We start from the raw sequence: 27,089 nt of genomic DNA, 5'->3' as shown, positions 1-27,089 counted from the left end.
TGCTTTTTAGTGTTTATTTTAAGCATTTTTATCCTGCAACTTTTGTGCTTTTACAAGAGTGTTTTTTCCATGCCTTTTAAAGGATCTACAACTTCCTACTCCTTTCCAAGGATCTGCAACTTCCTAGTCCTTTCCAAGAATCTACAAACCTTCTATGTACACTGCTCAAAACAATTAGGGGAGCAAATACAAATACAACGCCACAACAGGTAAATTGCCCAACGAGGTGGCTGACTTAAGAACATCATGGATCCCCGAGCCATTTTTTTTGGAGGCCCTACCTACTACTGCTACACCACACATGAACCCCCGCCCTCACACACACCCCGCGGAACCCCCAACCAATGTGAGTGTACGTGTAGTGCAACCTGACGTAAAGTTTGTTTCCGTGTAATGCTTGTTATGTGTAGTGCTGCCATCTGCCACCAGTTTCTTTTCTAACTATGAGCGAAGTGTTATGATTGAATTATTTATCGTTGTAGGACTGTTGCTCTTTGTGGCGAGACTTTTTAACGGGGAGATCGGCTCGCATTTGCGCCTTGAAGTTGGGAACCACAGAAAACCAACTTCAGCCGACCACCACTGTGGGGTTCGAACCCGGATCCTCGCATCGCTATAGAGTCCGTCACTATAACCACTCGACCACCACAGCGGCTCCACCTCACATAGGGGAATGGTAACCTGCAGCGGCTGCTACTGTCCGAGACTTGCAGATTGCACTTCTTGAGGAGTGGAACAGTATTCCCCAAAGTCTGATCGATAACCTCACCGCATCCATGGCAAACAGGTGTGCAGCAGTCTTAGCTGTTCGAGGAGACCACACGCCCTATTAAAACTCTTGCATCATGTCTAAACAGTACTTTTTTTTATCGTTTACATGTAACCAAATTGTTGCCCTAAATCATATTTTCATGTTTTTTCCATATTTTCAAAGAATTAAAGCTTAATTCCAAATTTTTTTACGTCTTTTTTCTGTATTGCGCATTGATACGCGTGTACTATCCATTGTATGCCAATACGTGGCTGTCTCGCACGGTTTTCTTCACTTTTTTGCTTGCTCCCCTAATTGTTTTGAGCAGTGTATTTCAAGTATCTGAAAACTTTTTGTCTTTACAAGCTTTCTATGCCTTAGGATCTACAAACTACCTACGCCTTTTCAAGGATCTGTGAATTTTTTCTATGCGTTTTCAAGGATCTGCAAACTTCCCATGTCTTTACAAGTTTTCTATGCATTTTGAAGGATCTGCAAACTTTCTACGCCTTTTCAAGAATCTGCAAACTTTCTATGTTTTTACAAGCTTTATATGGCTCTTTAAAGATCTGCAAACTTTCTACGCCTTTAGCCTGTACATTAGGACCGTATTTAATGTCCAAACTTCTTGGCTCTATTAATAACTCTCTAAAGAAACTGCGGCATTTTCACGCTCACGGAAGATTCGGTATGTCACCATTTGCTGCAGAATGCAGACAATATCAATATATTGTACGTTAACTAATAAACCATTAAGATTATTTTTTGAATGCCTTACGCATAGCTGATGTTCCGGGATAACTACGCAAAAATGAGAAAGGTTTTTACATTTTACTCCAAAAAACGGGGAAAAAAACTTTCTCCCCTGAAAAAAAATATTGATTATCTTTTCTTCCGAACAAAAAAATGAAAAGTGGGTGATAATTATTTGCATTTCGCGAGCTTCGAAGTAACTTTTTTGTGTCGTTTCTTGAGCTCTTCCAATTCCTCGGTCAGTTCTTGGCATCGTTCCTTCTTCACGAAGTAATCGTCCAGCAACGATTTGTTCTCGACCATGAAGTACTTTTGCTGCATCCTCGTTTTCTCCTTCCTGATGGATTGGCGCTCGATTTTCATCATCCGCATGTGTTGAGCTATCTGCAATGAAATAAATGAATGAATGAATGGGAAGTTCATGGGAAATGGTGTTAAGTTTCTATTGAGGTATCCGACTACCTTTCTTGTCACTTTTTCTGGACCTCCTAACCAGATCATGGCCCGCCGCTCCGTCTCAATGAAGAGATTTTAGCAGTTGGCCAAAGGCGACCTGGGTCGTGGCGCATGTGTATGTGTTGTGAACCTAACGTGGAGTCTGTTTCTGAGTAATGCTTGCCATGTGTGGTGCTGACATTTGCCGTTAATTTTTTTAACTATGGTTGAAGAGTAATGATTGAATAACTAAGTCTACCGTTGTGGGCTTGTTGCCCTCTGTGGCGAGACTTTCCAACCGGGAGATCGACTCGCATTCGCACCGTAATACCAAAAGTGGGTAAAATGAAAGAAGTCATGCCGAGACAAATTGTAATGTTCTTCACAGAACACGGTCCATTCGGTGAATGCATGCAAAGGTTCAAAATCAGCCAGACCAGCACGTGTAGATGCGGCCATCCGGGAAGCGTCATACACTATGTGACACAGTGTGAGTACACAAAGGGATACCATTTAGAGGCGCACCGAACGGACGAGAGATCTTGTGGAAACGGAAAATTATTTGACAAAGATCTGCAACGAGGAAACTACAACAAGTCTTGGGCTATCCGGGAGCAGTGAACAATCCACTAGTGATTCGGAAGGTTTGTTGGTGCTGCTTCACGACGATCTTGGATCTTGAACGCGTCTGCTCGCCTGCTTTGGTGGTGTATAGCTCCCACCTAACCTGACGTTGCTACTAACCTTCACCGGTTACGTGTGCGCGTCCCCTTGTAGGGTTCCATGGTGGGCATGGTGGGTGGGAGTGGAACCATACCCATTTAAACATGGGAAAAAATCAAAATGCACCAAAACGTCAAAGAACTGCTTCAAACCAAACACATGTCAATGTAACTGCTTCAAATTCATCAACTGTCTCATTTTTCTTTCTGCACTCTTCAGATGCTGAAAAACCGCTGGCCAAAGTATCACCATTTGTAATAGATAAAGCTCTCTATGGCACAGTTGGTACCTTAAAATCGGTGAAGGCCCTTCGTTCAGGAGACCTTCTCATCGAGACTAACACATCCAAACAAGCCGAACTCATTCAAAAGCTCACATCTCTCGGAGACATTCCAATAACAGTCAAAATCCATCCCACGTTGAATTATTCACGTGGTGTCATTTCAGATACTAACTTAATTAACATGGATGAAGAAGAACTAACACAAGAGCTGGCGTCTCAAGGCGTAACATCTGCCAAACATATTATGAGCCGCAAAGATGGCAATCCAGCTCCCACACGAAACATAATTCTCACATTCTCATCACCAACATTGCCGAAAGATATCAAAATAGATTATTATAACCTCAAAATCCGGCCATACATTCCTAACCCTGTTCGATGCTTTAACTGCCAAAAATACGGTCACTCACGAACGGCGTGCCGCAGTCAACCCACCTGCGCAAAATGCGGTGAGAAGGACCACATTTCGGACAACTGCACTAATTCACCATTCAAGTGCGTCAATTGCGGTGGCGACCACCCCGCATTTGACAGAAAGTGTCCGAAATGGAATGAAGAAAAAGAGATCCAGAAGATCAAGGTCCTCAATAACATCTCATATATCGAAGCACGCCGTCGTATAACCTCTAACCAAACTCCAATAGGTAATAGATCATATTCTAATATGGTAACAAATCCATCATCAGCTAATATGACTAACAATGTCACCAAAGCATCCGTAACAACTCAGACTGAACCAATAGCTGATACATCAACTCAAACATCATCATCTAACCAACCGTGTAATAGTTGTGGCTGCTGTTGCTCTGCTGGATTACGGAGGGAGTCCACTACCTCCGAAAAAGAGGCAGGAAAAGCAACAGTGCACACATTCAAAAAACCTACGGTTACTAAACCCAAGATTAATTCTGGAAATAAATCTAAAAAGACCGGATATTCAAGAAAAGCAATACAGAGAGCAATAAAATGTCCCACCCTCAAGAATGTGTCACTAATTGATGACAAGTCAATTGGTGACATGGATCTTGATAATCTATCAGAATCTGGTGGTACTCGCCGGAAACTAGACCGGAATAAATTTAAAGACCTCGAACCGTCTACTTCTACCTAATTTATGGCCAACATAATCCAATGGAACATTCGTGGTCTTAGATCCAATTATGAAGATCTCAAGGATTTGATCAATCACTATCATCCTGTTTGCGTGGCACTCCAGGAAACCTTTACGAAGCCCTCGGAGACATGGAACATCAGGCGACATTCCCTGTTTCGTATTGACTACGATGACGGGAGTAGAGCTTGCCGCGGTGTTGCTCTGCTGGTTCCACATCACGTGTCGTCGCGCGTTCTAACGCTGCGCACGAACCTGCAAGCCATCGCGGTGGAAATTTCTACTGGCCTAAGAATTACCATCTGTTCCATTTATTTGCCACCAAATGACACCATCTTACAGAGAGATCTAGAAGATCTGATTGATCAATTACCTCCACCATTTTTTCTTCTTGGAGACTTCAATGCTCATAACATGATATGGGGTTCTAACAGCAACACCCCTCGTGGGGAAATGGTAGAACGGCTGTTAGAAGACATGGACCTTGCCATCATGAATGATGGCAGTTTCACTCATTTCCATGCCCCAAACAATAGTTTCACTGCAATAGATTTATCGTTATGCTCACCTTCACTCTTGCCCAACTGGTCCTGGTCGGTTGATCCGGACCTCCACGGGAGCAATCATTTCCCTCTAGTGGTTAAGTGCCTTGATCGAAGCCATAGCATACCTGAGGGTCCTCCTCGGTGGAAGCTTGTGGCCGCCCGATGGGCAGACTTCACGGTCAAGGCTGAAATCACGGAGGATATGGTTTCGCAACCCGACGTCGACCATTGTGTCGACCTTGTGACCAGTTGTATGATCTCAGCAGCCAATGAAACAATACCCAAAGTCTCCTCGAAACTTCCTAAATTTCCTAAACCTTGGTGAAACCACGAATGTAATCTTACGATTAAAGCACAAAAGAAAGCATGGAGTAGGTTCCGGCGGTATCCTACCCATGACAACAAGTTGGCATTTTTAAAAGCAAAGGCGATAGCGAGAAGAACCAGGCGCCAGGCTCAACGCGAGTCCTGGCACAAGTTTACCACGGGAATCAATTCATCTACTTCATCTAAAGTCATTTGGGACCGGATCCGAAAAATCAATGGTCATTATCAGTCTCATCCGATCACTATTTTAAACACCAATGGCACTATCATCAGCGATGTGAGGGATATTGCGGATACCATCGCCGCCCATTTCGCCACTGTCTCCAGTGATGCGAACTATCCCCCATCGTTTCATCCCATTAAATCATTAGCCGAACGTACATCGTACACCTTCCGGCCTTTTACACCGGAGGGGTACAATTCATTGTTCACCCTTCATGAACTGACGACGGCCTTGCAGCGAAGTCCTGACTCAGCTGTAGGGCCCGATGCTATTCATTATTCCATGATTCGGCATCTCTCACCAGAATCACTGTCACATTTACTCTTTTTATTCAATCGGATCTGGCTCAGTCATTCATTTCCTGACACCTGGCGAGCAGCCGTAGTTCTTGCATTCCCGAAGCCTGGCAAAAATCCTCAACAACCGAACAGTTACAGACCTATTGCTTTGACCAGTTGTTTATGTAAGCTCATGGAACGCATGGTCAACTATCGCCTTATGCACTACCTTGAGGTTAACAATATTTTATGTAAACATCAAAGCGGCTTTAGACGGTTCAGGTCCACAACATGCAATATGTTACGCCTTGAGACATCAATAAGACAAGCATTTGTGAAGAGGGAGCATATGCTAGCCATATTTTTTGACATAGAAAAAGCCTACGACCGTACTTGGAGGCACGGAATTCTTTCCGACCTCTATAATTGCGGCTTGCGGGGCAACTTGCCCATTTTCATTAAGAACTTTCTTGCTCGCCGCATCTTTCAGGTACGGATCGGAAGCACGTTATCAGCTCCCCAAATCCAAGAACAAGGTGTACCTCAAGGTAGCATTTTAAGTGTAACACTTTTTATTTTAAGACTCAACGGGGTGTTGAACCAACTCCCGTTGTCAGTCACTGGCGCACTATACGTGGATGATCTGTTGATATCATATCAATCAGTGAATATGAGGTCAGCCGTGAGACAATTACAAACCGCACTCAACAAGATCAGCAAGTGGGCTCATAATAACGGCTTCTCTTTCTCCGCTGACAAAACCGTCGCTGTGCATTTTTGCCGGCGTCGTGAGCTTCATGATGACCCACAATTATTTTTAAATAATAGTCAAATACCTATTGTAGAGAATACAAAATTCCTCGGCATTACATTTGACAAGAAACTTACATTTAAACCTCATATTTCACAGTTGAGAGCTCGTTGCATGAAGACGATGAACCTCTTGAAGGTCATCTGTTCTACATCATGGGGAGCAGACCGTAAGTCGCTCCTCCACTTATATAAAGCTCTAATACGATCAAAGCTCGACTACGGTTCCATTGTATACGGGTCAGCCCCTCGGAGCTATCTGAGTGTGCTCGACCCAATTCATCATCTCGCTCTCCGCATTTGCTCTGGAGCTTTCCGAACTTCTCCCATGGAAAGCCTGTATGTCGAATGCAACGAGCCATCACTGACATCAAGACGCCAACAACTTTCTTTGAAATATTATATCAAAATGAAGTCTTTACCAGGTCATCCACTTCATAATGTCATTTTCAATCCGTCATTTCATAGACTTTTTGCTGCTCGACCTTCATGTGTTCCATCTTACGGTCTTCGTATGAGGGCACTTGTAGAAGAAATACAAATAGACATCAGTCGTGTGGCCCCAGTTGCTTGGCAACTGGCACCATGGGAGCAGTCTCTGCCAGATGTCTCTCTTTCATTATCGTTATACCCCAGAGCCACCACAGCAGATGTTATATATCGACAGATATTCTTCAGGCACAGGGGTAGGTACAATAGGTACTTCCCCATATATACCGATGGCTCCAAGGGCCCTGGCCATGTCGGTTGTGCCTACATCTGCTGTGAGGAGACATCTTTCAAACTTCACGACACATTCTCTATTTTTTCGGCAGAACTGTACGCAATCCTTCAGGCTTTACGTCATATAAGACGCAAACGCCACCGACGATGTATCATTTATAGCGACTCTCTCAGCGCATTGCAAGCACTGTGTTCCTTCACTTTTCACACTCATCCATTCATTCATGCCATTTTTCATGAACTGCATCACCTCATTCATCACGGTACCACAGTAAAATTTTACTGGGTACCAAGTCATGTAGGAATACCGGGCAACGAAAAAGCAGACAACGCAGCTCGAACAACAACTAACATTGATAATAGCCTTCTGGTACCTGCCAGTGACCACTTCTCAATCCTCCGGGAAGTGATGCATCGCCGCTGGCAGGATCATTGGAACAATCAAAGTAATAATAAACTTCATGCCATCAAGCCCACACTTGGCCACTGGCGTTCGAGCTGCAGAACTAACCGAAAGGAGGAAGTTCTGCTTGCCCGGTTACGCATAGGACACAGTCGCCTCACACAATCATATTTGTTATTACGAGAGAGTCAACCAGAGTGCCCTCATTGTCAAAGTCCATTGACCATTGCTCATGCTTTTACTTGTTCACATCATCGTCATCATTTTACGACCGCTTTTGGTCACAATCATCTTTCACTTCGTGACATTTTATCTGACCATTGCGATGCATCTCGCATTTTTAAATTCATCAAAGCCATTGGTTTTTATGACAAATTATAGTTTTTACAATTCATGTCATTGTTTTATGTTTCACGTTGCTTTTTTATCATGCACAGTTTTTGTTTTGACATGACAAAAGGACATTTTTTTAATTTTTATATTTGTTTTGGCGCAGTTTGACCAAATTGGTCCTTGCGCCAATAAACCCAAAATCCAATCCAATCCAATGATTCGGAAGTAGAATCTGAAACAGATGCATATTCAATATAGAGGGGCACACTTAGGCTCCTAAACTATAATATTTAAGTACAAATACAAATACAACGCCACAACAGGCAAACTGCCCAACGAGGTGGCTGACTTAAGAACATCATGGATCCCCGAGCCATTTTTTGGAGGCCCTACCCACTACTGCAACACCACACATGCACCCCACCCACCCCCCGCGGAACCCCCAACGAAACGGTACATACGGGAATGTGCGTGTACGTGTAGTGAAACCTGACTTGAAGTTTTTGTTGTTTCTCTGTAATGCTAGTTATGTGTAGTGCTGCCATCTGCCACCAGTTTTTCTAACTATGAGTGAAGTGTTATGATTGAATGATTTATCGTTGTAGGACTGTTGCTGTATGTGGCGAGACTTTTTTAACGGGGAGATCCGCTCGCATTTGCACCTTGAAGTTGGGAACCACAGAAAACCAACTTCAGCCGACCACCGCTGTGGGGTTCGAACCCGGATCCTCGCATCGCTATGGAGTCCGTCACTATAACCACTTGACCACCACAGCGGCTCCAGGGGAATGGTAACCTGCTGTTTATAGAAGTTTGCATCAGAATCTTACGTTTGCCATTTCGTGATCCATTTCTTTTTCCCGGGTCTCGACCTCGTGTTTATGCTTTTTCACGACGTGCAGCTTCTGCTTCAGGTGAGACATTGCATTCTCTGAATCCCAGCATTTCTTGCGCAAGATCTCAATTTCCTTCAATAACAAAAACATGTTATAAATGTTTATAGACCAGAGCGTCATTTATTGAACAGAAGTATAAAGTAGCGACGTTTAAATTAAAAAATTTCCCACTCAATATTACAATCTCAATTAAATACTGTCGAATCCCGTTTTAACGATACAGCGAAAATCTCGCGCGTTTTAATACAAATACAACGCCACAACAGGCAAACTGCCCAACGAGGTGGCTCACTTAAGAACATCATGGATCCCCGAGCCATTTTTTGGAGGCCCTACCTACTACCGCGGAACCCCCAACGAATTGGTACATGCGGGAATGTGCGTGTACGTGTAGTGAAACCTGACGTGAAGTTTTTTGTTTCTCTGTAATTTCTTGTTATGTGTAGTGCTGCCATCTGCCACCTGTTTTTCTAACTATGAGTGAAGTGTTATGATTAAATGATTTATCGTTGTAGGACTGTTGCTCTCTGTGGCGAGACTTTTTTAACGGGGAGATCGGCTCGCATTTGCGCCTTGAAGTTGGGAACCACAGAAAAACAATTTCAGCCGACCACCACTGTGGGGTTCGAACCCGGATCCTCGCATCGCGAGTCCGTCACTGTAACCACTTCGACCACCACAGCGGCTTTAACGAACACTTTTCTAATTTCCCCCGGGTAAGCTTACATAGGAACAATGCATAAACCTGGAATTCCTTTATAACGAAATTTCGTTATAGCGAAGTGATTTCTGCGGTCTTTTGGCCGTTCGTTGTAACGGGATTCGACTGTATACATGTGGGTTTTACATGATAAAATGCTCACATAGTGAAAGATTGGACTCGTTAAATAGATTCTGTTTAAGCTTTTTTCTGAAATTGTAGATTCCATTCCAATGATTTCACTTTGAATCAGAATGATAAAAGTTTCATTTGCGGTAGTGTTTCCCAAAATGGGTAATATCGTTCCCCTGGTGGGCTATGGATTCGGCCGGGGGGGGGGGGGCGATAGAAGCTACGAGTATAACATAGGATCCTATGGGTTCGCTTGAGTCTCGGGGGCTAATAACTAATTTCTATGAATACTTTTATATACGCTCTAGCGAAGGAAAATCTCTATCTCCTCTGTAGCTTAGTGGTCAGAGCACTCGTCCGGCAATCGAGGGACCCGGGTTCGACTCCCGGTAGAGGCAGAGATGAGTTTTTTCCTTCCTTGAAAAATTAACATCTAAAATAATAAATATCTTCACAACATCCAGTCTTCCGTATATCTTGGAATACTTTTACTCTCTGTTTAATGTCTTTTCGGCTGTGGCTAATATTTTACTTTAACTTCAATTTTTTTGGAAATTAATTCAAAGACGAAACTGAAAAGAAATTACTATTTTTAAGCTTTTTTTAAGATATTTACAAAAGGAAGATTCATTGAATACGTATAGAAATGTCCCCTCCACTTGTTAATACAGTCGAATCCCGTTATAACGAACTCTAGGAGACCGGAGAAATCACTTCGTTGTAATGAAATTTCGTTAGTTAGAAAGGAATTCCACACGTGCTTGCATTCTTCCTACGTAAACTTATTTGGAGGATTACAAAAGTGTTCGTTAAAACGAAATTTTCGCTATAACGGTATTCGTTAAAATGGGATTCGACTGTACAAGATTCATTGAAAAAGACTGGTTATTTGTGGAAATGAAAGATTACATGGAAAAGAATTCATCTCTGCCCCCCACGAACGGGGATTCGAACCCCGGTCTCTCGCTATGTGGCTTCTATGCATGTGGCCTCTGGTGGGCTATGTCATTCATGCCGCCGTCATTTGTACGGAGCCTTTCAACATATATATACGCTCCAAGGTTGAAGTACTCCACCTGCTTCCATAGCTTAGATGGTAGAGCACTCGGTTGGGAACACAATTAATTTAGAGCAAGGAAACTTCTACTAAAATATAGGACAAGAATTTTATTTGATGATTTCAAGTTGTCTCTCATCTATACTGAGCGTGTTTCCCGAATTGGTGGCTTAAGACAATACGGAACTTTGAAAACCTATGTCAATATGTATAGAGCACATCTAAAGATAGTGCGCTTGGCTCCTAAGAAATATGGCTGGTGCTTAAATTTCTTTTTTTTTTTAGCCGTTATAATATTATTTATGTAATCCATTCTCGTCAGGAATTATAATCGAGCGATAAAAGTGCATGGTCGCTCATTTTGTTTCGAACACCCCACGGTTCTCTTACGAGTTGAATGGTGTCACTATTCCGGATGCAACTAGGGTCACCGATTTGGGAATTCTCATTGACGAGCGACTTAGGTTTCCTGTACATTGTTCAGCGGTGGTCAAAAAAGCGAATAGAATGCTTGGTCTCATTTTCAAAAAGGTCTCTTCGCGTTCTCCTAAAGTCATTGTTCCCCTTTTTCGAGGCTTAGTTCGTCCTGGACTGGAGGATGCTGTAAGGTTTTGGAGACCATACCTACAGAGGGACATGAACTTGGTTGAAGGGGTGCAGAGAAGAGCTACGCGTGTCCTTATTGGCACACGGGGCTTGAGTTATGAAGAGAGACTTCATTTTTTTTTATATGTTTACATTGGATGAACGCAGGTGTCGAGGAGATATGATCGAAGTGTTCAAAATTTTCAATGGGATGGACCATGAACTTTTAGTACACCGCCAATCGACTGCTTAGGGGACACAAGTAGTGATTGGTGAGGGACAATTTTGCCTGTTGTGGATTTTTTTTGTATTTGTATTTGAGTGCCGTCGTGGTAAGATGCTCCTGCACCCCTACGAAGGTTTCCGCGGGTTGGAAAAAGAACATAGAAAACATTCTTTCCTGACGAACTTGAGCAGCACCTCCTAGAGATAGAAGGTCTCTGCAGTTGCTTGCCATAAACGTCATTCGGACTACTTAGCAAGTTTGCCACATTTTGAAACTCAGCATCCCATTTCGTTTCTTCATATCTTGTCGTAGAATCTTCCTTATTGGCTCATACGTAAATACCGCATAGTGATTGGATGTGGGGCATAGAAATCACCAATTCTGAGCCCCATCATTTCTTTTCCTCACAACGATGATACTGGCACGAGCAGGGAATTTTTTTTTCCCCGAATATTCTGAGGGGAAATGCACTACTTAGTAACGTGACAAGCAGGCTGCGGAGGCCTTCTATCTCTAGGAGGTGCTGACTTGAGGCGACTACCGATAGATGGTGCCTTCATTTCGGACCCAACTCTATCGATAATAAACTGCTGTGTAGCGAGCGATATGACCCGAATCGGTATGCGGTGAAATAGTCAGGAATTGAAGAAGAGTTTTCGCCCTCCATGCACAAAGTACGATCTTTTGAAAAAATCAGTGTTTTTTTAATGTGATTTTCGTTTCTTCAAATCACACAAATTTTATAAACGAGATTTATTTCAGAAAAAAGTAAACTTTTCACACAAAAAGTAGAAAAGCACAAAATCATTTCTCACTTTCTTCCTCTGTTCGATCTTGATATTGAGCACATTCGTTTCATAAACCATCACTTCGTAGTCGTGAATATTCATCTCGCATTTCAAGCTCTAGTTAGAGACACACACACACACTGACATTAGAATAAGTAACAATATCATTTGCGAAAACCTCGCGTTGATTGATTAGAAGTTTGAAAAACTAACCAACAATAACGCTATTACAAAACCATAAATTGCGATAAATGACGAATGTATTTGCAAACTCATCTAAGGGGGTCTCATACCTTTTAACATAGTGAGAAACTACACTCTAGTCTAGTATGGGGCCCCTTTATATTCCAGGCCCAGCAGCCCTGGCTTCTAGAGCGGGATGGGCGGGGGGGGGGGGTGCACTGCATCCAAAGCCCCTATCTTCGGCTCTCTCCGCCCACGAGAGGGAGAGAGTGGTGTCGCGTGTGTCCTTCCTTGAGGGCACCCCCCCCCCCAGACTCGGCTCTCGTCGAGCCCCGACTTCACTGCTATGTGCGCACCTATTTATACCCTCCGGCCACCGCCAGGTTCCAATTTTTTTCCAGGAATATTTTGGTATTTCCCAGGAATTTTTTTCGACTAGCTTAGAGTGACGATGGCTTCACGTACTGCGCATGCGTACCACATAATTTGCGAAGCGTTGCCATTTAATAATAACAAAGTTCGGGAAAAATACCAAAAATTTTGAAACCGATTGTTCATCCATACGCTCCTAAGAAGCGCTTGCGTCCAAAATAAGTGAATGGCACATAGTCGGAACCATGGCAGAAAGTCACCCCAGTTTACGGTATGTAACACTTTAGTGTTGTAGACACACAGAGTCTCAAGCCATTTGAATGAGTGATGTTCGAAAAAATGTTCCTCATCTAACAAAAAACTTAGTTTCGAGAAAAAAGCATTAGAACATGTGTATATAATGCCTGCCAGCAATTTATATTAAAATATTTTTAGTACAGGTAGGACCTTTTCCTTTATAGTCCATACTTCACAATTTTATTCTTAAATAATACTATAAAGCTCTTAAAAAAAATTAAATACTATATAAAAACAACGCGCTATCCACGTTCAATGGGTGAAAACAAAATGAGTCTAAAGACGCGGGCGAAACGGCCCGTATGAAAAGGCATGCGGATCCGCATCCACGCAGCACCTCCTAGAGATAGAAGGCCTCTGCACTGTTTGCCATAAACGTCATTCAGACTACCTAGCAAGTTTGCCACATCTTGAAACACAGCATCATATTTCGTTTTTTCTTGTTTTGGAGTAGAATCTTCCCGATTGGCTCACAAATACCGCATAGTGATTGAATCAGAACCTCCTAGAGATAGAAGGCCTCCGCACTCAGCTTGTGACGTCAGTAAGCATTCCATTTTCCCTCAGAATATTCAGGGGAAAAAAATTCCCTGCTCATGCCAGTATCATCGTTGTTGTACTCACTTCGGCAGTACATATACTAAAAATTGGAACGATACAGAGTATCATCGTTGTGAGGAAAAGAAATGATCGGGTTCAGAATTGGTGATTTCTATGCCCCACATCCAATCACTGCGCAGTATTTGTGAGCCACAATCAGGAAGATTCTACGCCAAAATAAGAAGAAACGAAATAGGATGCTGTGTTTCAAAATGTGGCAAACTTGCTAGGTAGTCTGAATGACGTTTATGGTAAACAGTGCAGAGGGCTTCTATCTGTAGGAGGTGATGTGCTGATTCGCTCCGTGTGTAAGGGGCCTAATGTATTCGGGCATGCGCATTTACAGACAATACGTTTATTTCGGAAATGGACGGGAAAACTTACGTCTATGGCCTTCTTCTGTTTCTTGATGTGACTTAGGGCGTTTCGCTGCTTGATGTATTCCAAGTGATTGTCTCTCTTAATCTTGTTCACTTGGTTCAACCTCTTGAAGTATTTGTCTATCACCTGCGAGAGCATAAAAAGTGAAAATAAAGAGAAATAGCAAAGAGAGCAAATGAGTCATAATAATTTTTGACCTAAGTTTGGGTTGTGACCCTTAAGTTAAGAACCCCTATTTTAAGGTTTTTCTTCCATAATTTTCAGTAATGTTTTTTTATGAATTTCGGTAATTTTAAGGCATTTTTCATCATTTTCAGTAATTTCAAGACTTTTCATAATTCTCAGTATTTAAGGCATCTTTCAAGCATTATTTTGCATATCTCAGCAGCATAATGCGTGTGTGTGAAGAGGGATTTTTTCCCCGCGGGCTCTTTCCTTCTCTAGCTTGATTTCCCACAATTGGCGTGATTTCTGCAAAACATCGGCAATAAGTTTCCTATTTTACTTACCTTTGGCATCATTTCTGGCAATGATTGGCCATTTTTCTGCGGGTGTTAGCAAACAACTGGCAATTTTATTGGTGTACCTTTGGTACCATTTTTGACAATGATTGGCGATTTCCGTATTTTTCTCGAGGAAATAGGTTCAGCATATTTATATAAAGGCATATGCTAATGTGATAATATCTAATGTATAATATGATAATGTTTTTCTTTAATGTAAAATAATTATTGTAAGTCTCAGGGGCCAATCATATTCACAGGGCCAGGGTAAGCAACTCATAGTTCTCATAGCTATCAATAACTCTTAGTTCTCAGTATCTCATAGATATCAATAACTCTTAGTTATCAGTAACTCATAGTTCTCATAGTTATCAGTAACTCATAGTTCTCATAGTTATCAGTAACTCATAGTTCTCATAGTTATCAGTAACTCATAGTTCTCATAGTTATCAGTAACTCATAGTTCTCAGTAACTCATAGTTCTCAGTATCTCAGAGCTATCAATAAATCTTAGTTATCAGTAACTCTCTCATCGTTCTCAATAACTTATAGTTCTCATAGCTTTCAATAACTCATAGTTCCCAGTTACATCGTAATGAGAATGTCTGGTTTCATAAGCATGCCATAACTTTGTTTTTAACATCTACTGCAGAGACGTTAATATTCTCATTAAAGATACTTATTATTTCCTTACTTATCATCAGGTACTTATTATAAGGTGATCGCTATTTCTCGTGCAAAATATTAATAGAGTCGCACATCGAAAGCAATAAAGTTCTGCCGGACTGGAGACTTAAGTTCTGCCGGACTGGAGACTTAAGTTCTGCCGGACTGGAGACTTAAGTTCTGCCGGACTGGAGACTTAAGTTCTGCCACTTACCGTAACTGGAATACGATTCCCATTACTGGAGTACCTAGCTCTTCCAGCAACATTCCTGACCAGGTTATTGAACTCCTTATTCAAGAGGTTTATCTCTCTCTCGGTGTTATCACAGCGTCCTTCCAGCTCGGAAAACTCCTTATGGGTTCTTTCTTTCAGTTGTTGCCACGCCTCTAACTTTTCGTTTATTTGTCCTTGGAGAGAAATAGAACCGCAAAGCAGAGTTTAAATGAACATTAACATTGAGGAAAAAACACTTACAGGACTGTTTGGCCGTGGCATTATAATCGTATCTAACATTTCGCCCACAGCTGCGGCGGACATCTTCAGAGCGTGAAAGAGGGTGTCCCCCCTTATCAGTTTTTATCGCTCCACTTGCTGTAGTCTCTCGTGTTTGGCTCATGCTCATTCTGGATTGGCTGAGAACAGTTACTATTTTGTTTTTCTGGCATGTCCCGGGTCTTCTTTGACTCCCTGCTTGTATCTTTTCATTGAGACAGAGGGGCGGGCTCTGATCTGGTTAGGAGGAGGTGGTTACTATTTGGTGATTGGGTGAAACTAGATGTCGGGCTATTTTCGGAGAGAATTTCTATATGTTGTTGCACACCTTTCGGCACACACCCAAAAAAACTGGTTTTGGCGCAGCTCAAAGTCACGTAGCACGCTGCCGGTTTGGACACGGCGTAATACATGAAATAAGAATTTGAATAGGGGTTACCGGCACTTCAAGTCTGATAGGGTGACGATGCCCAAAGCATCTCTTTTAATGAGGGCTCATGGTGGCGTTTAGACCATGTCCCCCCCCCGACCCTTAATCCTGAATCAACAAGTCCCGAGAAACCCGGATTAGAGAGGTTCTACTATATCTGTTCGGTACTGGTAAGACGATTCTCAGAGATTAAGCAAAATACAAGTACACATTGCAAAGACAAAAAGAATCTCACGGGAATTTGCTAATTTCATTATCCCAGACAAAGATTCCAATCGACCATCAATAGCTTTACATGATGATGAGTAACAATATTTACTTCTACTTCGCATATCACCGGAATCCTCATGTTATATTGGATGATTATAAAACTTTCATTTCAATGAATATACAGGGTATCCCGCTACTGCACGTACAAACTTGGAGAGGAGGTAGAAAACATCGTTAGGGATCATATAATCTCATAGGAAAGGTTGGTCGGAAATGGATAGGTGGCGCTATACGCGACCTCTCAAGGTCGGCACGTGCGGGATCCTCATTGTGCACATCGACTGTTGAGTGCGAGTTGGCCGTTATTCACTTCGTGTATAGCCTAGTTAACGTAAATGGACACACTGCTGTACGTTTGTATCGGGAAAGATTTCTAACAAGGAGGGGGGGGGGCTACCTAATCTCACCAAATGTTCACTCATATGTATCACAACCTGTCGAAACGTGGGTCCTTCACAATACCGATGCAAGATACCTCCTGTGATGCTTGTAACTGTTATTGTACTGTTTTGCGTAATAAAGAGCTTTACACTGCTTTCTGTATTGCGTCCTCACTGTGTCTTTATAGTTTTTTTATCACTTGAGGGAAGCATTTCCGTCCACGTTTTCCTATGTGATTATGATTCCTAACGATGTTCTCTATCTCCCCCTCCCCAGTTTGTTCGGGGAGTTCCGGGATACCCCGTATAGAATATTCAATTTAAAAATTGACATTTTGTCGACCCGTGGGTCCAATATTTCAGAACTAAAGCCACTCTCCATGAAGTAGGGCTTAGTCTCACTTACCCAGCAGCTCCAAATACTCTCCTTCCATGTCATCTGCTCTGATTTTTTTCAAGAATTCTTCCGGTACTTGGAACTGCGAGAAAAGGAACAGAAAATCAAAGAAACACACACACACACATACATTTTTTCCGTACTTTTATAAACAAAATAAATGAGCTTTTTCCGAGGGTAATGCGACTTTGTATGGATGTTTGTCACAAAAATATCTATTTGGTGTATTTTTCCTCGCTCAAAAAACAATACATCGCAGTTTTTTCGCGTCTTGGCCGCGGTAGGGATCGGGCGTGCTTTTATCGCGCTCCGCTCACCAGCCAGTATCAGTAGTTTTGTCCGGAACCGTTGCCGAGGGATTACCGAAGGATTATCTGTCACGTCGGTTCGCAATTTTGTCTTTCTTTGTGGTTTTTCTTCGTTCTTTTCAGTTTTATTTAGCGTGTTTTTTTCAATTTTTGGGCCATACTCTGCAGTGATAATAATTAATCTTTAATCACTAATAATTAATCCATCTTCAATCATTAATAATTAACGAATCGGCGATAAATTAGGTAACTTCGTCCTAACCGAACCTCAACTTGGAAAAAAAAGGAAAAAAGGGGGAAGAAAAAATATGAAAGGAAAAATATAATAGATAAGGGGCCATTCCAGTATTACGTCAGCATCGATGGGGTATTCCGATTTGCTGACTTTTGATGACAAGGGGGGGGGAAGGGGGGTTTGGATGATGCTTACGTCATCAACCACCCTTTATGAAATATTCTTAATGTTATCTTATTCGGTGCGCCAAAAACGGAAAAACCTTTCGATATCCTCTCTGCCATTGAATGTTCGAAATAAATCCTTAGCATTGTTCCAAATGACGGTATTTAACCCTCTTCTGGTTGAAGATACCTTGGAATGAACAGGGCACGCGTGCTCGTCTGTACATATGTACAAAAGCACTTGTTATCACTGATAAGAGGTTTTCTTTTCCTTCAGCCCCTCTCCAATAACTATTTTCTTTAAATCCTATCTTTGTAAATGTTTCTCCCTTACCCATTCGTGTCCTTATCAGTACCCCTACTTTACCCATGCATTTTTATCTTCCCCCACACCAACGAGCCTTGTGAAATGACTTGCTTGGTCTTTCTTAAAAAATTATTCTTTTCGCTGATTTGTTCATCTGAACTGTTTATAGAACCATGAACTTTTCACAGAAACTCAGATAAACTGCTTTGTTGGCAAAAGCAAATTTCCTTCTGTTTCATTAACTGTGGTTAGTAAAGTACTACAACAGCAATGTCACATTAAGGTATCCGACTACGTTGAAAACGTCATTTTGGAAGAAATTATGGATTTTCATTTTTTATAAAAGCCCTATTTGTTGTGATTCCAAAACGGGCCTTGCTTTGTTTATATGATGCTTAGAATCAAAGTTACGTTCACTTTAGTGTTGCGTTTTTACATACAAGTAATACGCGAGTAAATACTTTAAACGTGTTTTACGAAGAATTCTATTTTTTTGACATTTTACTTGACTTTGTGACATGATTTGTAAAAATTGATGCATTGCATCCTTACGAAATTTTAATGTGATATTTCGCATATATTGTTGAGGTTATGGACCAAAATCTAAGGTCTATCACATATATTTTTTGAATTACAGCCTTTTATAGACAAAATGTAGGATGAAATTTCAAAAAATTCACACGTACTTAAACATATTTTGGTGTAACTTATGAACATATCACGCAATCCTTTAAATTTCGGTTCATAACCTGTAACATTACTAGCTAAATGCACTGTGAAAATCATAAAGCATTTCATTCATAAAATGTTTTGCAATCGTGTTTCGAATATCACATGAATTTTGCCTAAAATTTTACACAAAAACGACTTTTTCATAGAAAATATAATAGATATAGACCAAAATTTGTCACTTTTTTGACCATTTAGAGACACTTTCTATCAAAAAATGTATTTAAAGTTCACTCCAGAACCATTTTAGAGAAAAGTGACAAGAAAGGTAGTCGGATACCTTAACAAATTATTGAATGGGAAGACAATAAATGAAATTTAAGCAAATATTATGCAATAAAAAAATGTAATTTAACCTGATATCAAATTTTCTATATCAAATAAATAATTCGACAGGTAAATTTAAGTGTTAACAATAATTCGATTTGGTTTTGTGGATAGTTAACGTCAAGTGTTTATTCTATTTATTTCAATTTTTGTGTCTTTTTCCTCTCCCTTCTGTATTATTAAAAATTTGCCATTGAATTAAAGTGAACAAAAAACCCGTAGCATGAAATTCTCTTATATCAGCTTTTGGTTGCCATAATTCACTCTCTAATTCAATTAATAAATATACACTCATTGCCATAAAAATATGCGCACCCAGAAGAAGTCGTCAAAATGAAACGAAATTTTACACATGTAAGTACTACGTTGATATAAGTAAGTGATTAGAAAATCCAAGAAAAAGGATCATTTATTGCAGAAAAAAGTACAGACGAACAGAAGTTTTAGTACTCTGTTGTTGGACCCACTCTAGCGCGAATGCACGATGCGATACGAGCGGGCATTGAGGCATACAAGTTCCGTATGATGTCCTGAGGCATCTCGTTCCACAGTTGCTGTTAATGCGCCTCTAGTTCGACCAACCTCGTAGGGTGTCCAACTTGCCGTCCCAAATGATCCCAGATATGCTCGATTGGTGACAAATCTGGGGATAGAGCAGGCCAGGGAAGGGTGGTAATGTGGCGGAGGCAGTCTTGTGACATCCTTGCTGTGTGTGGCCTAGCATTGTCTTGTTGAAAAATGGCTCCTGGGAGCCCTGCCACGAGTGGCAACACATGTGGCTGAAGGATGTTATGGACGTACCCCTGGGCTGTCATTGTGCCATGGATCAATATTAGGGGTGACCGTGTATCGTAAGCAATGGCACCCCACACCATGACACCAGCTGTGGGAGCGGTGTGTCGCTGTAAAGCGAAGGCAGGATTGAAGCGTTCACCACGGGGCCTTCACACACGAACACGATTGTCATCACTGCTCAAGTTGAATCTCGATTCGTCGCTGAAGACGACCTGGTTCCATTCCGTTGCAGTCCAATCCCGTCGTGCTCGACACCACTCCAAACGGAGGCGTTGGTGGGTGGGTGTCATTGGCAGCACACGTAATGGGCGCCGCGATACCAGATGTCCTTCAGCCAGGCGCCTTGCGATGGTTCGGGAAGACACAGGGGCCCGTAGTGAAGCTGCTGCCTGTGTCTGGATAGCGGCCAATGAGGCTGTTGGCTCTACGCGTGCGTTTCGGATGATGTGACGGTCTTCTCGACGACTGGTCTGTCGAGGGCGTCCTGAACCTGGTCGCCGTGTAAATGACGTCTCTTCTGTCCACTGGTCCCAACACCTCCTCACAGTAAAATCAGAACGGCCGAGCTGACCACCCAGCTTCCATCATCCCGATGATTCTTCCCCTATCGAACTCTGACAACTGCTCATATGGTCTTCGACGGCGGCGTAACGGCATGTCTACCTCAGCATTTCCTTTGCAAACGATTAAATACACTCCAGCAAGCTCTGCTTACCTGTTTTATACTCCAAGGAGAACGAAGTTCAACGCCCTCTAGTGGCATTACGCAATGCGCAATCACGCTGCATTTCTAATCATTTGCATATCCGCCCGACATGTACCTTCAGGCCAACTTTCGTTTCGATCCCACAATTATTTCTTGGTGCGCAAATTTTTATGGCAATGAGTGTATGTTATGATAGTTATTGGGCACCCGAACTAACGTTCTATCTATTGATAAGTCCCCTACAGAGCCAGCCACTATAATGATCTCGAAATGTTTCACGGAACCTTCAAGTGCTCTGGAAATGTTTCCGGGCCGCTGAAGTGATCTGGAAGAACTGAGCCATGCCTCACGCAAGTGATCAGCAATTATGCCACGGATCACTAAAGTAATCTGGGCATGCTCCGTGGGTAACTGGAGTGATGTAGAACCGCACTGGGGGCCGCTTAAGTGCTCTAAAACTGTGCCAAGTGTCACTCAAGGGATCTCTAAATGTGCCACTGATCATTTAAGTGTTCTGTAACTGTGTCGCGGGTTACTTGGGTGATCTTTGAATGTGATGTGACACGGGCCACTTAAATGCTCTGGAATTGCACCACGGGTCAATTAAGCGATTTGTAAATGTGCCGCTTGTTCATTTTTACAAAATTAAGTTTGATGGGGGGGGGGGAGGCAAGCCACATCAGATAACCTTCAGGGCCACATTTGGTCTGCGGGGTCAAAAATGGCTAAAAATTTGCTTACGCAATACTTGAACGGCCCCCTAATACAGATAAGAGAGTGTTCTTTTTTTACCCTCACCCACTTGTTTTCTTTCGCCCTTTGGGGTCATTCAATTATCACGTCAGCATCGAGGGTGGAGGGGGTTTCGCATTTGCTGACTTTTGATGACAAAGGTGGGGGGGAGGTTGGTTTGAAGGTTGCTCACGTCGTCAAGCACCCCTTTTTGAAGATATGAAATATTCTAAGCTGCTGACGGGGGGAGGGAGGGAGGGGTCAGTGTTTTGATGACTTTTGCTGTCAAGGGGGGGGGGGGTTCAAAAATGGCTGAAAATCTGCTTACGCAATACTTGAATGGCCCCTTACATGTATGTAGTATAAAGATACATTATAAAGAAAGGTGGGGGAAGAAAAAACATTTGGCATAGATAATAAGGTTGCTATGAAGCTTCGCAATGGTGAAGAGAGAGAGAGAGGTAATAAAACACACAGAGAACTTGGTTTGTTTTTCAATTCCACTGATGTTTGAACGTAATATTACGCCCGTGATCGTAAAGAGGTTAATGATTCTCCTCTCCCCGGCAAAATACAGTCGCAACGAACATTGAAAATCGAATTCCCACAATAAGTCTCAACGTCAGATCCAATACAGCAAAGTACATGCAAAAGAAAGCATCCAATATTACAATTAGCCTGTGTGTTTTATCTTAATTATACAGTGAAGACTGACCTGACTCTCCTTGAAGTGTGCGTATAACTTAGCCTGGAGAAGACGATTTTCTTGTTCCAACTCTTCTCTTTCTTCCAGGGCTTCCTAAGGAATCATTGGAGAAATACACATTCAAATACTTTCTTTCTTTCAAACCGAGCACAACTTCGGTCTATCGCCACGGACAATTTACAAATACAAATATAAGCCACAACAGGCAAATTGCCCAACGAGGTGGCTGACTTAAGAACATCATGGATCCCCGAGCCATTTTTTGGAGGCCCTACCTACTACTACTACACCACACATGCACCCCCCACCCCTGCGGAACCCCCCCAACGAATCGGTACATGCGGGAATGTGCGTGTACGTGTAGTGAAACCTGACGTGAAGTTTTTTTTTGTTTCTCTGTAATGCTTGTTATGTGTAGTGCTGCCATCTGCCACCAGTTTTTCTAACTATGAGTGAAGTGTTATGATTGAATGATTTATCGTTGTAGGACTGTTGCTCTCTGTGGCGAGACTTTTTAACGGGGAGATCGGCTCGCATTTGCGCCTTGAAGTTGGGAACCACAGAAAACCAACTTCAGCCGACCACCGCTGTGGGGTTCGAACCCGGATCCTCGCATCGCGAGTCCGTCACTATAACCACCCGACCACCACAGCGGCTTACTACCGATTGAGTTGCGCCGAAAGCGTAAGTGTGTGTTACCTAACAGTCTGAGTGCGTATATAGCGTTGTGCGTAACTTTTTTTTTGTGTGCTGCCATTTATATTTCAAATTGCGAGTGATGTGTAATGATTGAATATGCGAACCGTTGTATAGGCCTGTTGCTCTCTGCGGCTAGACATTTGTGGCAGATCGGCTCGCATTCGTGCCTCGAAGTTGGGAACCACAGCAAATCAACTTCAGCCGAACACCACTGCGGCGACCGCGGGGGGTCCGAACCCAGGTCCTTGATGAAGTTCCTTGATTCCTGTTGCTGTCAATGGACAATGTCGCCTTTCTCGTATATACAGTCGAATCCCGTTTTAACGAATTCCGTTATAGTGAAAATCTCGTTTTAACGAATACTTTTCTAATACCCCAGATAAATTTACATAAGAACAATGCGAATACCTGGAATTCCTTTGTAACGAAATGTCGCTATAACGAAGTGATTTCTCCGGTCTCCTGGAGTTCGTTATAACGGGATTCGACTGTATTATATAAATGAGTGTTTATATATGTTTGTGTATATATATATATATCTTATATATGTGTGTCTATAGTTATTTGTGGGCCTCCTTCGTGGCCTGCTGGCGACGTGCGTATGCATCTGGCCGTGTAACCTCGGCTTTTTTGTCTTCTTACCCGCTGGTGGGCTTTCGGTGCTTAGTTAGTGCTCCGGACGTTGCATCGCTCTTCCACCATGGCTCAAACCCTCTGGGTGACCAGCTCATATCCCCTATGGGGGACAGAGCGGGGTCATGGTCGGTTTCGGGTCCGTTACTCTGACCACTCGACCACCACAGCGGTACATTCAAATACTGAGGAGAAGTATCGAGTATCGAATTCCCCGTGCCCTTAAACACAAAATTCTGCAATACTTGTTATATGTAGTGGTGCCATCTACAACTACTAAATTTTACTTGATAAGTTCCGCAAATAAGAGAAAGGAATTCGCTCGTTCCTGGCATTGTTCACAACACGTACATGGACTGGCAGGATTTCGGGGTGCAGCTTTGGTGGTCGAATGGTCATAGTGACGCATTCGCATCGCGAGGACCCGGGTTCGAACCGCAACGACTCCACTTTGGCGTTCGGTTGAATTTGGTTTCTTTTCTGTGATTCCTAACTTCGAGGTGCGAATGAAAAAAAAAAGAAGCCGATCTCTCTATCCAAAAATCTCTCCACAGAGAGCAACAGCCCTACATCGGTACAATTACTCAATCATTGCACTCCACTAATCGTTTTAAAAATTGATGGTAGATGGCACCACCGCATATAACAAGTATTATACGGTAACAAACTTCACGTTAGGTGCATACACGCACATTCTTCCAACAACACGTACCAATTCGTTAGAAATTCCGCAGAGAGATGTGGACGAGCTGCGAGTGTGTGGTTTAGCAGTAGTAGTATTTCGGGAGTGTCAACCCTAGGGGCACGGTGGAAGCTACTTATAGTCCGTATGGGTGCTCAACCTTCCGCAGAATGCGTGCCACTTCATTGATTTCGAAACGTGTCGCGGGTCACTTGAGTGATCTGCAACAGAAACGCAGGTCACTAAAGTAACCTGTAAATATGCCTTGGGGTCACTCTAGTTAGTTGTAAATGTACCGCAGAGAGCTTGAGTGATCTCGAACTGTGGCGTGGGTTACTTAAAAGATTGGAGGAGGGTATGCCGTGGACCACTTAAAAGATGTGACACTACACCGTGAATCCACTTGAGAAATCTGTAAATATGTTGCAGACCGCTTATGTGATCCGTAAATGTGCCTCTGCATATAGTATAATATTCCTGCAAATATGCCGCGTGCCACTCAAGTGATTTGCAAATATGCCGTGGGTCTCTTACGTTATCTCGAAGTGTGCCGTGGATGATTTAAGTGATGCACAACTGCACCGCAAGTCACTTGAGCGATCTGCGCTGCGGGTTATATAAGTGATCTGGTAATGCGCTGCGGGTCATATAAGTGATCTGGAAATGTGTCGCTTAGACCATTTTTACAAAATTAGATTTGAAGTTGTGGGGCCACATCAGACGATCAACTCCGAGGGCCATATTTGGCCCGAGGTTGAGCGTGTATGGCAGAGAACAGGGGTCTTCAACCATTTTCCAGTCGCGAGCACTCATAATGACGGACTCGCATAGCGAGGATCCGGGTTCGAACCCCACCGTCGCCGCAGTGGTGGTCGGCTGAAGTTGGTTTCTTGTGGTTCCCAACTTCGAGGCGCAAATTCGAGCCGATCTCCCCATTAAAAAGTCTCGCCACAGAGCGCAACAGTCCTACAACGATTAATTATTCAATCATTACACTTCACTCATAATTACAAAAACTGGTGGCAGATGGCAGCACTACACATAACAAGAATTACACAGAGAAATACGGACGAGGTGCATGTGTGGTTTAGTAGTAGTAGTAGTCGCGAGCACTGCCTATATCCATCATTAAAAAGAAGAGCACCCTTACGGCAAGTTTAACATACGAAGGCATGAAATGATGATGAATTTTTCTATGTAATTCCTCCAAAGTGTTTAATTGGAACGTTCACCAAGTGCTCGCGAGCACGAAATCGTACACGAGCATCGAGCACTCTGGGTACTTCAGGGGTGCTCGCGAGCAACGGGTTAAATATGCCTGGTATAGAAGATTAGTATGCGTGCTCGCAGAAACCTGTAGGAAGTTTGCGTACCCCTAGAAATGCGTACCTTTCTTATTCATTCATTATTTCATTTTTAATTCATTTTTTATGCATTCATTAATGTTTATTATTATTATTATTTAAAAGTAAGTTTATTTCAGATTAATGGGTACTTTTCATTTCCCTCGAACGGCCACGGAGCCCCTGGGCAGTGCACATGAAGCCCCGAGGGCTTCACGGAGTACCGGTTGAGAACCGCTGTTCGGAACCTCCCGGACTGGAAATACGAGTCTACCGATTGATATACAGTAGAATCTCTCTTTAAGGCCCTTATTACACTATAAAAATTTGATAAAAGTCCTTTTATAAAACTTGAAAAATGCTACCAATAAGATCATCTGTAGCATTTTATAGAATGTAACCAATAATCTTATTGGTGGCATTTTTCAAGTTTTATAAAGTTCTTTTATCAAACTTTTACAGTGTAATCCCGGCCTTAAGGACACCAACGGGATAAAAAAAAAATCGTCTGTAAAACAGAGGTGACCGTTAACCAGGGGTTGGAAATGCATACTTTTGTTATACAATTGGAAATTAACATTTGGCTGTAAAAGAGGGTGACCTTTAAGACGGGGTTTCACTGTACTTAAAAAAAAATCATAGAGCATCAAGTCTCATTATCATGAGAGACAACTGTCATCAACCCCGGGAAATGCCCGAAAAGCCCATGTCCCGGGCAAGCAAAAATTGACCCTGCGTACGCGCCCCGTTCTACGAAAAATTCTACTAGAGATAGACGAGTGGTCACACATTTTCACTTTTAATTAAGCTTCATTTCTTCACATCTGAATTATTTTGTTTTTCAGAAGTCTCTGCGGCCCCCTGAGGTACTTGCCCTGGTTCCACCTCCTTTTGATTTTTACTGGTGGCCCCCTTGAAATATCCCAGCGCCGCAAGAAGCCTATATACCCCCCAGGTTGAGAAACATTGAACACTGGCCATGCAAAAACGGTATCCCGACATCACGAGTTAATGATATGGCAATTGATGATCACCTGATACAGCAGTCTAAGATCTTGATTTTGGTCTGGGGCATCGTCGCGGACGACTTCGAGGGAATCATCACGTTCGGTTTTTACGTCGTCCACGGTATCTGGAGCGTCGTCGGCACCTGCGACATCGTCTGCCATCTATCGATATCCAAGGCAAGGAATTTCTTCTATCGATTCGAACTATTATACACGTCCAGATCGGTCGACACTGATTATTCCGAAACAAGTCGCCAGTCAAATGTATAATCTAATCAATTTCAATAAACAAACAAAAACCATATGTTCGCGGACAATTTGCGGAAATGTTTTTGGACTACCCGAATTCCTGGTCCCGACCATCGTCATTTGGCATTTTCTCGAAATTACGCATCGACTTTCAAAGAAATGTATAACTTTGTTTATCGGCTATGACCAGTGCCATGTTTACGGAGGCGGACTTTGCGGGCTTAGCGGGCCCAGGGTGGCAAGTTCAGATGGGCGGCAGATTTGAGGACTGAAGAACCATGAAAATTAGTGGAATGGGAGAAGGGTGGCTAATTTTGTATAACCCTCGATGAATCCGCCTATGCCCAGACAGCCAGGGACTATCCCAATCTATTTTCTAACGCTATATAGCCATCGCAGTACCATATATCCAC

General features: G+C 42.6%; 1 protein-coding gene across 1 annotated transcript; it reads right to left on the bottom strand.

The window, feature by feature from the left end:
* Positions 1-1,675: 1,675 nt before the first annotated feature.
* Positions 1,676-26,589, bottom strand: LOC149065041 (uncharacterized). Its single transcript, XM_089254275.1, has 7 exons — positions 26,455-26,589; positions 22,073-22,156; positions 17,064-17,136; positions 15,299-15,492; positions 13,919-14,041; positions 8,529-8,666; positions 1,676-1,888 (listed from the first exon to the last, which is right to left on the bottom strand). The coding sequence occupies exons 1-7, from the start codon at positions 26,587-26,589 to the stop codon at positions 1,676-1,678; spliced, it is 960 nt and encodes a 319-aa protein (XP_089110401.1).
* Between the last annotated feature and the right edge of the window lie 500 nt (positions 26,590-27,089).

Source organism: Pholcus phalangioides, unplaced genomic scaffold, assembly GCF_987345545.1.
Source record: "Pholcus phalangioides strain wild (caught in Gottingen) unplaced genomic scaffold, Ppha-v1.0 ptg000041l_1, whole genome shotgun sequence".
NCBI classification, from domain to species: domain Eukaryota; kingdom Metazoa; phylum Arthropoda; class Arachnida; order Araneae; family Pholcidae; genus Pholcus; species Pholcus phalangioides.
This window is presented reverse-complemented; position numbering and strand designations above follow the sequence as displayed.

Excerpts from the sequence above, each read along its gene's own strand:
- LOC149065041 (XM_089254275.1), bottom strand. The coding sequence starts at position 26,589 with ATGGCAGACGATGTCGCAGGTGCCGACGACGCTCCAGATACCGTGGAC. Across the intron at positions 22,157-26,454 it reads ATCTTAGACTGCTGTATCAG|GAAGCCCTGGAAGAAAGAGA; the intron begins GTGATCATCAAT and ends ATGATTCCTTAG. Across the intron at positions 8,667-13,918 it reads AACAGAAGAAGGCCATAGAC|GAAATTGAGATCTTGCGCAA; the intron begins GTAAGTTTTCCC and ends TTGTTATTGAAG.